Raw genomic sequence first — 12,935 nt, forward strand, 5'->3', positions numbered from 1 at the left:
TTCATTCAGGGGGCTTTATGTAGGAGGAGGAAAAAAGAAGGGAGAAAATAATAAAAAAAAAAGATAAAAGGCAAACCGCTCCAAAGAAATCTTTATCCTGTCTGATTGGAACACTCAGCAAGTCTTTTTATTTTCTTTTCCCAATCATCAAAACGCTGTCTCTGATAGGCTCTGTAGCACAGCATCTCTACGCAGGCATATAGTGCCCCGACGCCTCTGCTGACAGCAGGTGGCCACTCTGGCTTCTAACAGCTGCTTTCAAGCACTCTCCAGTCCTCAGGACTGTTGCATCCCAAAAACCAGTCGTGAATTTTTGCAGATGGAGAGAAGAAAGGAAGATGGTTCCAAAAATAACTGGAGAAACATCAGCTACTAATGAATCTGAGGTTTAATTAACTTCATATTTTGTTTCTCAGACTCTTGTTAGACTGACCTTGTAACAAAGTAAGAATTCAAACAAAGGTGGGTTACTTAGAGGGCTGAAAACTGCAGGTGTTTATCTCTCCTTCCAGAAACTCATGAAGAATCCTAAAAAACTGGCTGCAGAAATGACAACTCTGCATAGATCAGATATGGTGATCACTACTGGAGAAATGCAAGTTCGAAGACAAATACTTTTACTCTCATTAGGGCAAGAATACATAAATTTTCGCTCCATGACTTTTATAAAATGTATCGAATCAGTTTCTTGGGTCTTTTCGGTTACTTTTCTCTGCTGCAGGAAGCCTCATGCACCCTGTGCCATCAGCATGGTGGGGCATTGTTTTGAGACCACATATAAAAATACATATCAAACCTGAGATAATCAAAACTGATGTTTTGAGATGGATTTTTTCTTGCTCTTCATGTTAAAAATTGTTGCAGTAAGGCGGCAGATCCCCATTTGGCAATGTGTTAGCTAGCTTTGACTGTCACACACAAAGTTTCTGCCCTTGCCTTGAGCCAGCCAGGCAGGGTTTAAGGTACAGATTTCCTGAGCATGGGTCCACTCCAGATACAGGAATGCCCCTGTCAGCCGCTCCACCCCCACTTTTCTCCTCAAAGCTGTATTACCTGTCAGCCACAGGGATGTTAACCCCTCCAACCAGCCTAAGGCTCCCTATTCACCCTCCTTTGATTAACAGTTAAATGGATTATCACCATCCTTATCTCACACTTCTCCCATCCAATTTGTCTCCTTCCCCCATCGACTGTCCATTAAACACTTTTGGCAGCGGATCCGTGTGGATTATAAGGGCATTTTTAAACAGCAACACAGATCTTTTAAATGTGCATGTAGTGGCTCTTAAAAGAGCCTTTGGGTTTACGTGGGCTGCGGCAGAAGACTCAGGCGCGCTCGCCGCGGATGCGCCGGGCCAGCTGAATGTCCTTGGGCATGATGGTGACACGCTTGGCGTGGATGGCACACAGGTTGGTGTCCTCGAAGAGCCCCACCAGGTAGGCCTCGCTGGCCTCCTGCAGCGCCATGACGGCCGAGCTCTGGAAGCGCAGGTCGGTCTTGAAGTCCTGCGCGATCTCGCGCACCAGGCGCTGGAAGGGCAGCTTGCGGATCAGCAGCTCCGTGGACTTCTGGTAGCGCCGGATCTCGCGCAGCGCCACCGTGCCGGGCCGGTAGCGGTGCGGCTTCTTGACGCCGCCCGTGGCCGGCGCGCTCTTGCGGGCAGCCTTGGTGGCCAGCTGCTTGCGGGGCGCCTTCCCGCCCGTCGACTTACGCGCCGTCTGCTTCGTACGCGCCATGGGGACTCACCGACACCACCTCCCAAAAGGCACTACGACTAATAGCCAGGAACGTCCCCAACGCCGTTATTTATAGAGCTGCTGCGCTTCTGATTGGTCCTCAAGAAACCCGATCTGATTGGCTGCCGTGGGATCCCCTCCGGGCCCGGTGTAGCTGAAGGTCTGGGCCGAGTCTCTCGGACCCGCACCGATCGCAGCGCGGCCCGTGGCGGGCCAGGCCTTGGGCGGGCCCGGTGTTTCAGACACAGCGCTCGTGTCCCTGCTGCTTCCCTGTCTCTGCATCTCCGCCAGTCTCCTAACAGATTGTAAACAGCGTAGAGGCTGAAATTTGGTAGTTACTTGCACCTTATTTTTTCTTTCTTTTTGCCTTTGTTTCGTTTTCGTTTGCATTTTTTAAATGATGGGTTCATTTCAAAAGAAGGGAAAGGTTCTTTCAGTGCAGTTCAGAGCTCCTTACTTAAATAGGCACGTTATTCCCAAACACACAAAGGACTGATGAGCAGGTACCCTGAAACAGTAACACTTCAAAAATCCAATAACACAAATTCGTATCTGTGACAAGTACATAAGAAGCTTTAGCGATCGAGATAATTTTTAAGCTATTCTTTTCACATTTTTCATATTGTAATTTCACTAGGAAATTCTCAATGAGAAGCTTTACATATCATCAGGCAACATCGGGATAATGCTACTTAGGCCATTACCTTTTTTTGTGTGTGTGTGTGAAATTAATTGTAAAGGAATATAGTAGTGGTCTCCTATTTAATTTTTACCTATTCATGAAGGTGTGAGAAAAGCAGACATGAACACAAATATTTTTTTTATATCATTGTTTACAAGCGCCAAATGTTTTTCAACGTTTTACGTAGAGTTGAAGTCGGTTTTTTCCTTTTGGTCATGAAGTACAACGAAAATATTCTTGAAATGAGCCCCAGGCTGGAGCACTCTTTATATGCGAGAATGAGAAAAATGTTAACACAATGCTTCCTTGAAAACATTTTTTAAAAAAAGTACTTTTAGGATCTTATTTTGATTTTATTGTCCAGTCCCCTCCTAGCCCTACCCTTTCCCCCCCCTCCTTCCCCTTCCCCTTCCCCACCAGCCCCCCAATGATCACTAGAAAACCGTATTAGTTTATTTTTAAAGTAAATAAGCTTAAGACAAGGAAATAATGGGGAGAAATTGATAAAACTAGAAAAATATTCATCACACAGCAACTTGCCGATTTTTCCCTAGTCGAAAACATCGTTCAAGTTTCTTTATACTCAGTAAAAGGAAAAACTAAAAATCAAGACTTGGAATAACATTTTACATTGTCTATATCAGCGACGTTTTATTACCGAGCATTAAAACTGATTTTTGTCAGAACATTTGGAACACAAACCACCTCGTACAGCAATGACAAATTCCTTGTTAAAGAAACTACAGATTTGAAAGCACTAGCAAATTCCTAGTAGCATTGCTTTGAATCTTAGTTAAGTTCTGAAATCATTTATCCCTGTTGTCTCAATACACATCTTTGTAACATTATGACACAGCTCTTTTTCAGATAGTGTGCGGCTCTGAAAAGAGCCTTTGGGTTTTTGTCGCGACAGTCCGATAGGAGCGCAAAGATTTAGCCGCCAAAGCCGTAGAGAGTGCGACCCTGGCGTTTAAGAGCGTAGACCACGTCCATGGCCGTGACCGTCTTCCTCTTGGCGTGCTCCGTGTAGGTGACGGCGTCGCGGATCACGTTCTCCAGGAACACCTTGAGCACGCCGCGCGTCTCCTCGTAGATGAGCCCCGAGATGCGCTTGACGCCGCCGCGGCGAGCCAGACGGCGGATGGCCGGCTTGGTGATGCCCTGGATGTTGTCGCGCAGCACCTTGCGGTGGCGCTTGGCGCCGCCCTTGCCAAGTCCCTTGCCGCCCTTGCCCCGGCCTGACATGATACAACTACTACGACCTGCGACTTCCGAAACACGCCACGCACTCCCACGGCTGTAATAAAGCACCTCTGCTCACGCCACAGCCTTTATACAGTGCGATCCGACCTGGTTGAGGACTGCAAAGAGAAGGGGGCGGGGCTTGTGTCTGCCTCCCGCCCTCTCCCTCCTCACTCGATCTCTCGGCCCGGGAGCGGAAAATTCCAGGATTTGTCTGAATTTCCCGTCCCCGAGGCACGATGGGTTCCGTGTTTCTGTCGCTTTTCATCGCGTTTCTTATGTTTCAGGTAGCAAGGACAGTGTGTCTGTTTCTTATGATGATTTATGTATTTTTTAAAGCTTTGATATATCGTGATCGTTTAGAAGAAAAAGCTCATTCATAGAAACTTACTCCACCTATTGATTCACTTAAATTACGGTTTGATTTGTTTTTTTTCAAAGTTGTATGCCATGTATTTAAGTTTCACCTGCTTGTATGCATTCTTCTCCTGTGTGGCTTCTCTGTTTATAGAGTTACTGCACTTTTTTTTTTTTTTTTTTTTTTTTTTTTTTTTTTTTTTAAGTGGATAATCTTGCTGCAAAATCTGTCCAATTGTGTTTCTGAGAAATTCTACACGCCGCCCCCCCCCCCCCCTCCCCCCCCCCCCCGTCCTCGTTGGGTTTGGTTTTTGGGTGTTTGTTTGTTTGTCTGTTTTCACATTTTCAATTCCCACCATCTCTCAAAGTTATCTCAAGGTGAATTTAGCAAGTACAGGTATGTTAACCGAGATTTTATATCTTTCATTTTTAAATGTAAAAATATTTTTGGGTGAATATCTTTACAGTATTTTACAGTGCGCTGGTGGCACAGACAAGAGCATGGCTACTTTTCGAGCAACTGAAAAATTAAATACTTTAGAAGAAGGGTGGTTTTGCGGTTGTCGGGTATTTATTAATTCTGTGTTTACTTTCTTTAGTGGAGGAAAATGTTATGAGGTTTTGCTGCTGATATCAAGCACTTTTTAGCAAAAAATATTCAGTAGATCGTTTTCGACCTGATAATTATCTGGAAGGATAAAAAAATTTCCTGTATTGAGTGTTTGCTGCCCTCTCATGGACATTTTTTGATTTCTTGATAATGGTTCTTTTTCTTACTGGCTGGGCATATTTATGTAGTGTGTGCTTTTGTGAGGATACAACAAAAGATTGAACAATAATCAATCTATCTTCCCACAGACCACAGATAAAGGTGTTGCACCTGTTAGCAGAGATATCACTGTTTTGTGGCCCCTACCTCACTGACAAACGAAAATAATGGGATCTGTCACATGTTCGTGCACCATCTTTTCAACATGGTCCCGAAGGAAACCCAAATGTGGCAAGACAAACACAAAAACTCCAAAAGAGACATCCTAAAATTTCAAATGTCTACCACAGGCTCTGTTCCACAAGGAATTTAATAATATTCTCATCTGGGCTATGGAGATACTTCTGGAGCGCAGTGGGGATGCCATGGCTCAGGTTATGGTGTTATCTTTCCTGAGGCCAGTTTGCTCCTTTCAGGAAGGGAATTTCAGGGCCCGTGACTGGATTGCTGTGGGAGACCGGGCTGGCAGGAGAAAATGGGCGCTCTGTGGTCAGTTCCTCTCTCACATCCAGGAGATGTTTGGAGTAAAGTAGGTATGCTCTGCACTGTTAACAAACACAATGTCAATGTGTCATGTTTGCAGCAGGTTTCTCACTCTCTGAGTTCACAGGCAAGTCCCCAGGGTGTTACCAACCGGGCAGTTTAGCACTACCTGCTGCAGAACTCCCTGAATTTACTCTGCTATGAAAATCCGGGTCTTCAGTGTGCTCAGACTTCAGGGACTCTGACTCTATCACAGGTCTTCCCTAGGAGTTGTTGCCACTTGCAGATGCCTGCCATGAGACTATCACACAATGCTGGGCAAATCACATACCTAAGAAGCTTGTGATGAGTTGTTCAACTCTGTAAAGGCTAGCTTTCCTTTCTTTCTGTTTTTTTGGGGTTTTTTTGTGTGTGTGTTTTGTTTGTTTGTTTTTGTGGTTTGTTTGTTTGTTTTTTTTGTGTGTGTTTGTTTATCTAGGTTTTGTTGGGTTTTGTTTGTTTGTTTTTCTCAATGGAATAAAGTGAAGGTAAAGCATCATAATATGAATCCTGCTCCATAATGAGCTCCTTCTGCCCAAGGATCTGTGACTATGTATAACAGTTTCCTCTGTCTCTTGCTGTCTGTTTACTTTGCAAAATGTCAGAAACCATTTGGTAAACGATTTTTTTTTAATAGTAGATACATGCTTGTTCATAGCCTTACCTTTTTACTCATGACAGAACTACACAACTAATAAAGGGGAGAAAGTTTTGAGCTGACTTCCTGCTCTTCTTTGCTCACAGCTGATTCTAAATTATACATTAAATATCATCTGTTCTGTGAAGACTATTCCATAAAATTAAACAGTAACTTAAGATCCATTGAATCATTTCCATTGGAAGAGACATTCAAAGATCATAGACTAACCTCTGTGTCACATTAATAGTGACTAGATAGAAACTTGGCAGAAAATGAAAAACCTTGTATTCCAGCTGGTCCTGAGATCAGAGGGGTTGGCTGCAGCTGGCCTAAAATTCTGATTCCCACAAATTCAGCACTGTAACCCTGGTAGTGTCAACTAAGAAGCATGAACACAGATTCACAAATAGTCCAGTTTAAAAATTCATCTCTATAGGTCTGGTTGCAATCAATAAGAATTTCTGTAATCACAGACTGGAGAATAGTGTAGTTTATTGAAACAACAGAACTACAAAGTCAGAACTGTCAGTGCTAAATGCGCTACGATAGAGCTCCAAAAAGAACAATAATGTAGTATTAACCCAGATATCATTATCATTATCATATGAAGAAGCTTACCAAGAAGGCCTGCTCAGCTGGGAAGAGGAAGAGGAGAGTAGGCTGTTGACTGTCTCTATGGTATTTTTGTCTTCTTCCTAAACAGATTTAATTTCTACTCTCCTGATATAAAACATAATCTTATCTCAGTCTCCCCTTTCATGTGTGCCATGATCTAGGCAGAGAATTGAGTAATATAGTCATATATGTGGTAACACATACTTCATAAAAGTTATTAGCATACCCGTTAGTGTGCAATATAATACATAATTGACTTTATCAGGCAAAAGTTTTATTTTTGGCCATGTGTCCTTCAAAGTTCAGATCATGACTTTGTTCCATTTGTGCTGTTCTTCCGAGCCGAAGCATGACCATCCTATCTCCATAGGAGCTCCCCGTTCAACCCAGCTGTTTTCTCTTGACATCAACAATGCATCAGATCTATCTATGTGCACAGATAACATGGGACGTGCAGTGCAGGCCATAGACAGTGAGCTACAGCCCTTGGCTCTTGGTTGTCATCTCACACCTCTGTGATGTAGGTAGGGACTTCTTTTACCAGATCAGGTTTCAATGTTTGATGTAAGCCATAATGCTATTATTACTTTTTACATTTCAATTTTTCCACAGCTGCTGCCAGCCCAATCCTGAAATCATTGAAAGAAGAATCCTGCAGTCAATGAGGTTTCACTGATGTCTCAGCAGTTCATGCAGGACTGATGAACAAAACTCATATGGGAATGGAAATGCAAAGAGATCAACAAAACACCATGCACAAAATCCAAGTCAGAATGCAGCACAACTCCAAATCTAGAAATAATTGTCCAAAATTGAGTATGGAGAGTGAATGGGGATCCTGGGAGGAGTTACACTGATGACTTCGTTATGCTTTGACAATCTGTCTTGTAGAGGAGAGATCTCAAATTCCCACAGAAAAAAGTATTTGATAACCCTCCACTGTCCAGTACACTGGGTCCATTGTGACCTAGATAGAAAAAAAAAGAAACTTGTGGAAGGAAAACTCTGTTGTGTAATCTTACTATGTCAAAGGTGTCTAGTTGAAAAGTGGTTCTGTACCCAAATTCAAGCTGGTTCAAATCTGTACTGACATGCAAGCAGGAGAGAATAGGTCTGGTATTAATGATATTTATGTTGCACTCGTCCAGACTCCACACTGGTCATCCCGAGTTTCCTGCCCGTGCATTGTAGGCATTACACCACTGAGCACCTTTCTTTCGAAAACCTGTAAACTTAATCTTGAAATATCCATAACTTTAATTTTACAATTTATTTGGCCCAGGATAATAGGAAGGACCTTTGCTCTGCTTTATTCAGCTGTCATGGTTTAACCCCAGCCAGCAACTGAGCACCATGCAGTTTCTCCCACACTCATTCCCAGAGATGGGGGAGAAAATCAGAAAAGTGAAAAAAACTTTGTGGTTTAAGATAAAGACAGTTTAATTGGTGGCAAAAGCCATTCATGCAAACAAAGGAAAACAAAGAATTAATTCATCGTTTCCCACGGATGGGTGGGCAGGTGTTCAGCCACCTCCAGGAGAGCAGGGCCCTCATGGGTAATGGTGACTTGGGAAGACAAAAGCCATCACCAGAACACTCCCCTCCCTTCTTCTTCCCCTCTACTTTATATGCTGTGCATGAAACTGTACCATCTGGAACATTCCTTTGGTCAATTGGAATCATCTGTCCTGGCTGTGTCCCCTCCCAGCTCCCTGTGCACTCCCAGACTCCTCATGGGTGAGATGGTGTGAAAAGCAGAAATGGCCTTGCATCTGTGTGAGCGCTGCTCAGCTATAACCAAAACACCTCTATCTTATCGACACTGTTTCCAGCACAAATCTTAAACATCTTTGGGCCTAAGCTAACATAGTTTTCTTTTTATGGAAGTCTAGCTTCTAATTTTCTCTATCAAACACAGAAGATTTCTACTTAAATTAGTAGAATAATTTTACTTGCAATAAAACTTCACCTTTGATGTTTTTAGGAATTGACCCCCTAAGGGAGACTTTTAAAATTGTTTTTCAAAGACATGATGAGCAATGCAGAATAAATTCTTTCACCTGACAACTACCATAAAAGATACAGAGATTCACAAGAAGTATGAGAATAACATAATCCACTATCAGAGAATGAAGACATGAAGAAACATATGTTTGACATTTACCGGGTTTTGTGGTAACCTGACAGGCAATTTGGGCTTTGTGGTGACTAATGCTGAAGAAAAATCCTGTAACCCCATCATAAAAAATGTTCATCAGTAGAAAGTGATTTGTTATTCTGGGGGGAGTAACTTAAACAGAATTCTTCACAGGTTCCTGTGTCAGTTCTGCCAAATGTTCACCTTTATGTAACTCAGTCATTGATTTGCCATTATTGGAACATCATAGGCTTTTGATATTAACGTTTATAATGTAAATAAATCTGTGAAATGAACAGCTGTCCCTATCAAAGAGAAAACAATTGAAAACAGGTCTTCCTTGTAATAAATTGCAATACTGTATCCTTGTGGGATTTTTTTGATTTTATTTTAACCTTCTTTCTAATTTTGGGGCAGCTTAGTATTTAACCATAAAGAATATCCTCTTTTTTTTTTTTTTTTTTTTTTTTCCAAGTACGACCAGACGCTAAAAACCAGCATGTAGCACACCTTAGAAAATACTGAGCAGGGTTCACACATTTTCTTTCTTTTGCCAGTATCATGAAGCATTTTAACAAGTTTGACAAAAGACATTAATGACCATATGTCAAAAAATATGAAGAGTGAGATGTGTCCCCTCTTCACTGCAATCATAAATCACACAATTGAACCTCAGTCTAGTAGGTTAGCTAGAAAATTGAGCCATAATAGCAAAATAGTATCACTTGAGTTTTTCTTAGGAAAACTTTTCTTATGTTTGGAATAGGAATCTGCATATTATCTAGAGAAGCCTGTTGAAGGTGATGTGGGGTCCTGAGGGACACACAGTGATCAGACACCGTGTCAGTGACTTGGTAATTGAACAAAAGCTATTTCTGAGGGAGAATCTGTCTGGAGTTGTGTGCAGTTCTCCCACAGCTGAGATGAGACGCCATCCACAGGGCTAGCAGTGCACAAGCTGAGGGGAAAGGTGGATGAGAAACGATGAATAAGGGTTACTGGCTGATATGCCTGTGGTGCAATTGGCATAAAGATGACATTACACTTATCACCACAGTATGAGTTTTCCCAGGCCACTCCTGCTCTTTGCCATTGCACTCTCCTTTTCCATTAGGTTTCTATGCTATGCTGCTCAACTCAGCTTGACAAATATAACAGGAATGTTTCGTTTGATGGTAATTTTGTTCCTGTAATGGACAGTATAACCACTGGAGCTGATATAGACAGTGCATTCAGTGTTCCTGCACACATATACACTTTCTTCTTTTGTGGAACAGTTTCTTAAAATATTTAAGTTATCTCTTAAATGAACGATCAACTTTGCTCGTGCTCTGTGCTCATTAACAAAGTGAATCTCTACCCATGGGGTATGATCGCGTCATACTCACTATAAGCCACTTCCACAGAGAGCAACCACAGTAAAAAGAAGTGAGCACTGCATCCTTTAAACCGAGACGGGACAATCGCCAGTGACCATAGTTTGAGATTTTTTTGTCTGCAGAAAACACCAAGTTTTAACGGTTCAAAGTGTGCAAAAAAGAACACTTGGCAAAGAACTGAGCACGGCATCTCCAATGAGCGACAGTTTGAGCACCGGAGGTCTGGGGGCAGCACCAAGGCAGCTCGAAACCTCGAACTTCTCAGACGCCGCTGGCCCTACGGTTTTCAAAGCGGGCACAAACCTGGATTGGAAGTGAAAAAGCCCGAGGGGATGACGGAGGTGGGAGTGGCCATACGAACCTACCAGGGAGTTCGTAAGCCGCTTCTCCCAAGTGAATGAAAAGAAAAAGGTGGAGCGCTTTTTTAACTCGAAAATTGCTGGGCACTAGAAAAACCCAAGAGCGACAGCCAATCTTCGTGGAGCGCGGGCTTTTCGAAATATGCCGGGCTCTGGGGGCGGTACAAGGCGTTTCGCTGCGCAGCTCTCCGCCTCCCGGCTGATAGGAGATAAACGACGGGGAGCATCCCCATCCCCCCTCCCAAAAGTCGAAGCGCCCTGAACGGTGCCTCACGAGCCTGAGGCGTTCCGGCTCGCACCGATTTCCCTGCGGCTAACGGGAATGTATTTGGACCGACGGACGGGGAGGTTTTTTTTTCTTAATGAGATGCGCCGCGGTGCTGCTCTGCGCCGGCGAAGAACAGCGCAAAAATGTTACCAGGTTCACCTAAAAGAGACGGCCAAAAAAAAAAAAAAAAAAAGTAAAATTGCTCACGCGCTACACGTAGAGAGATTAACAGTATCGAGTGAGTTCCGGCTCTTTTTATGAAAACGTGGGTGGCTCTTAAAAGAGCCGTTGGGTTTATCTGCAAGGCAGATGTGTTTCTTCTGCACCATTTACTTCTTCTTGGGAGCTGCCTTCTTTGCCTTGGCTGCTTTCGGCTTGGCCGCCTTGGGCTTGGCTGCTTTGGGCTTCACCGCTTTCGCCTTAGCCGGGCTCTTCGCTGCTGCCACCGCCTTTTTGGGCTTGGCAGCCTTTGTCGCCTTCTTGGGGCTCTTGGCCGCTTTCTTGGCCGCGGCGGCCGCCGGCTTCTTGGCTTTCTTAGGGCTCTTCTTGGCTGTCACCGGTTTCTTCGGCTTCTTGGCGGCGCTGGCGGGCTTCTTAGCTGCCGGCTTCTTAGGCTTCGCTGCACCAGTTTTTTTCTTAGGAGCTTTTTCCTTCACTTCTCCGGGTTTCTTGCTGAGGCGGAAAGAACCGGAGGCGCCGGTGCCCTTGGTCTGCACCAGGACGCCCTTGCTGACGAGGCTCTTGATGCCCAGCTTGATGCGGCTGTTACTCTTCTCCACATCGTAGCCGCCGGCGGCCAGCGCCTTCTTGAGCGCGGCGAGGGAGAGCCCCTTGCGCTCCTTGGAGGCGGACACGGCCTTGGTGATCAGCTCGGTGACGCTGGGCCCCGCGGGCTTGCGGGCTTTGGCGCCGCTCGCCGCCTTCTTCGGCTTCTTAGCGGCCGGAGCTTTGGCCGGGGCCGGGGCGGCGGCGGCGACATCGGGCGCGGCGACGGGAGCGGTCTCGGCCATCGCGGCTCCTGCACGATCCAGGCGAACAATGGAGACACGGCCGCCGCCGCCCCCTTTTATAGCAGCGCGGCGCGCGCTGATTGGTGCCCGGCGCTCCGCTCCGCCGCCCGCCGCCGCGCCCGGTGTGTTTTTTCAAGGTCCAAAAAGGAGTTTTTCTTTACGAAATTCGCCGCCGATGCACCCCACTTCTTTCCGGGAGGGAAGGGGGGAGTCTGTCCTACAAGTTAATAGAGTTTCCCGTCACAAGGAGCATAAATGAGGGAAACGCCACCACTGAAACTCAGCGGCGGGCAGCCGCAGAGACCTCGGCAGTGAGAAACCTTCGGTTTATATTTTAAATAAAAATTTTGCCCTGAGCCAAATGGGCACAATTGACACGAAATCTTGTTCTTTAGAAGGTTCTCTACAGAGCAGGTAAAAGTCTGAGCGGTTTAAAAGGTTGGTCTCGTAGTAATTGGATATTAAATCCGAGGAAGTAACACAGTTTCGCCCCATGGTCCCAGGCGCAGTTGCAGAGCTGATTCCCTCGGCTGAGTCGCTTCCCTCCGAAATCACCCCAGTCAGTGTTTGTTCAGCAATCACGGTGTCTGAGCTGCTGCCTTTTGGGGACATGTTTGTGCTTTAGCAGCGTGTGTGTGGAAATCTATGTTACTTTCCTTATGCTTTGGCATTTCAGCGGAATAAAGCACCGACGTGCCCCCTCTGAAGATTGATGTTCCTGTCTTTGCACTTTCAATATAACCTAAGTAGCTTTTGTTTGTTAAATTCGGAAATCAGGATGACTGCAATTACAACATATCGGCTTTTAGTGTGAATAAGTACAAGAATTATTGGCCTTTGCCTCGTAATTATTTAAATTGATTGGGAAGCAAAATGTCAAGTGGAATGAATTTTGAATTGTTCGGGGAGTTAAACCTGAAAAGTCGTCTTTTGAGGGTATATTCAGTAGCTGGGCACTTAACGCAAAACTGATTTCTCGGTTTTAATGAATGGATGTTGACTGTGAAAGTTTTTATTTTTGATAACACCATCTGGTGATTCAGCGTTTTGCTACTTTCAGGAGAGAGGAACATGCACCTTTTCAAAAGGATTCCTACCCCGGGAAGTGGCAGCTCGATATTACAAACAATGAATAGTTTCTGGTTTTTTTTTACTTTTTCTTCGCTTTCAATGCAATGTTGTTTTCATACAAATACCAAACAGTTAACTGTCGGCCTG

The 12,935-nt window shown here is 44.5% G+C and overlaps 3 protein-coding genes and 1 long non-coding RNA gene across 4 annotated transcripts; 1 reads left to right on the top strand and 3 right to left on the bottom strand.

The window, feature by feature from the left end:
* Positions 1 to 244: 244 nt before the first annotated feature.
* LOC136289569 (histone H3) lies at positions 245 to 1,751 on the bottom strand. Its single transcript, XM_066183504.1, has one exon. The coding sequence runs from the start codon at positions 1,735 to 1,737 to the stop codon at positions 1,327 to 1,329; it is 411 nt and encodes a 136-aa protein (XP_066039601.1). The 5' UTR covers positions 1,738 to 1,751; the 3' UTR covers positions 245 to 1,326.
* A 1,085-nt stretch (positions 1,752 to 2,836) lies between these two features.
* Positions 2,837 to 3,708, bottom strand: LOC136289571 (histone H4). Its single transcript, XM_066183505.1, has one exon. It carries the CDS (start codon positions 3,662 to 3,664, stop codon positions 3,353 to 3,355), a length of 312 nt encoding a protein of 103 aa, XP_066039602.1. The 5' UTR covers positions 3,665 to 3,708; the 3' UTR covers positions 2,837 to 3,352.
* A 1,419-nt stretch (positions 3,709 to 5,127) lies between these two features.
* LOC136289572 (uncharacterized) lies at positions 5,128 to 9,056 on the top strand. The gene is made up of 3 exons (XR_010720815.1): positions 5,128 to 5,320; positions 6,907 to 7,088; positions 7,177 to 9,056. It is a non-coding gene; the product is annotated as an uncharacterized lncRNA (long non-coding RNA).
* A 1,539-nt stretch (positions 9,057 to 10,595) lies between these two features.
* On the bottom strand, positions 10,596 to 11,723 carry LOC136289568 (histone H1.03). The gene has a single exon (XM_066183503.1). It carries the CDS (start codon positions 11,715 to 11,717, stop codon positions 11,037 to 11,039), a length of 681 nt encoding a protein of 226 aa, XP_066039600.1. The 5' UTR covers positions 11,718 to 11,723; the 3' UTR covers positions 10,596 to 11,036.
* Positions 11,724 to 12,935: the final 1,212 nt, after the last annotated feature.

This window comes from Chamaea fasciata, unplaced genomic scaffold, assembly GCF_029207755.1.
Source record: "Chamaea fasciata isolate MVZ Bird 193981 ecotype frontalis unplaced genomic scaffold, bChaFas1.0.hap1 SCAF_5, whole genome shotgun sequence".
In the NCBI taxonomy this organism is placed as follows: domain Eukaryota; kingdom Metazoa; phylum Chordata; class Aves; order Passeriformes; family Sylviidae; genus Chamaea; species Chamaea fasciata.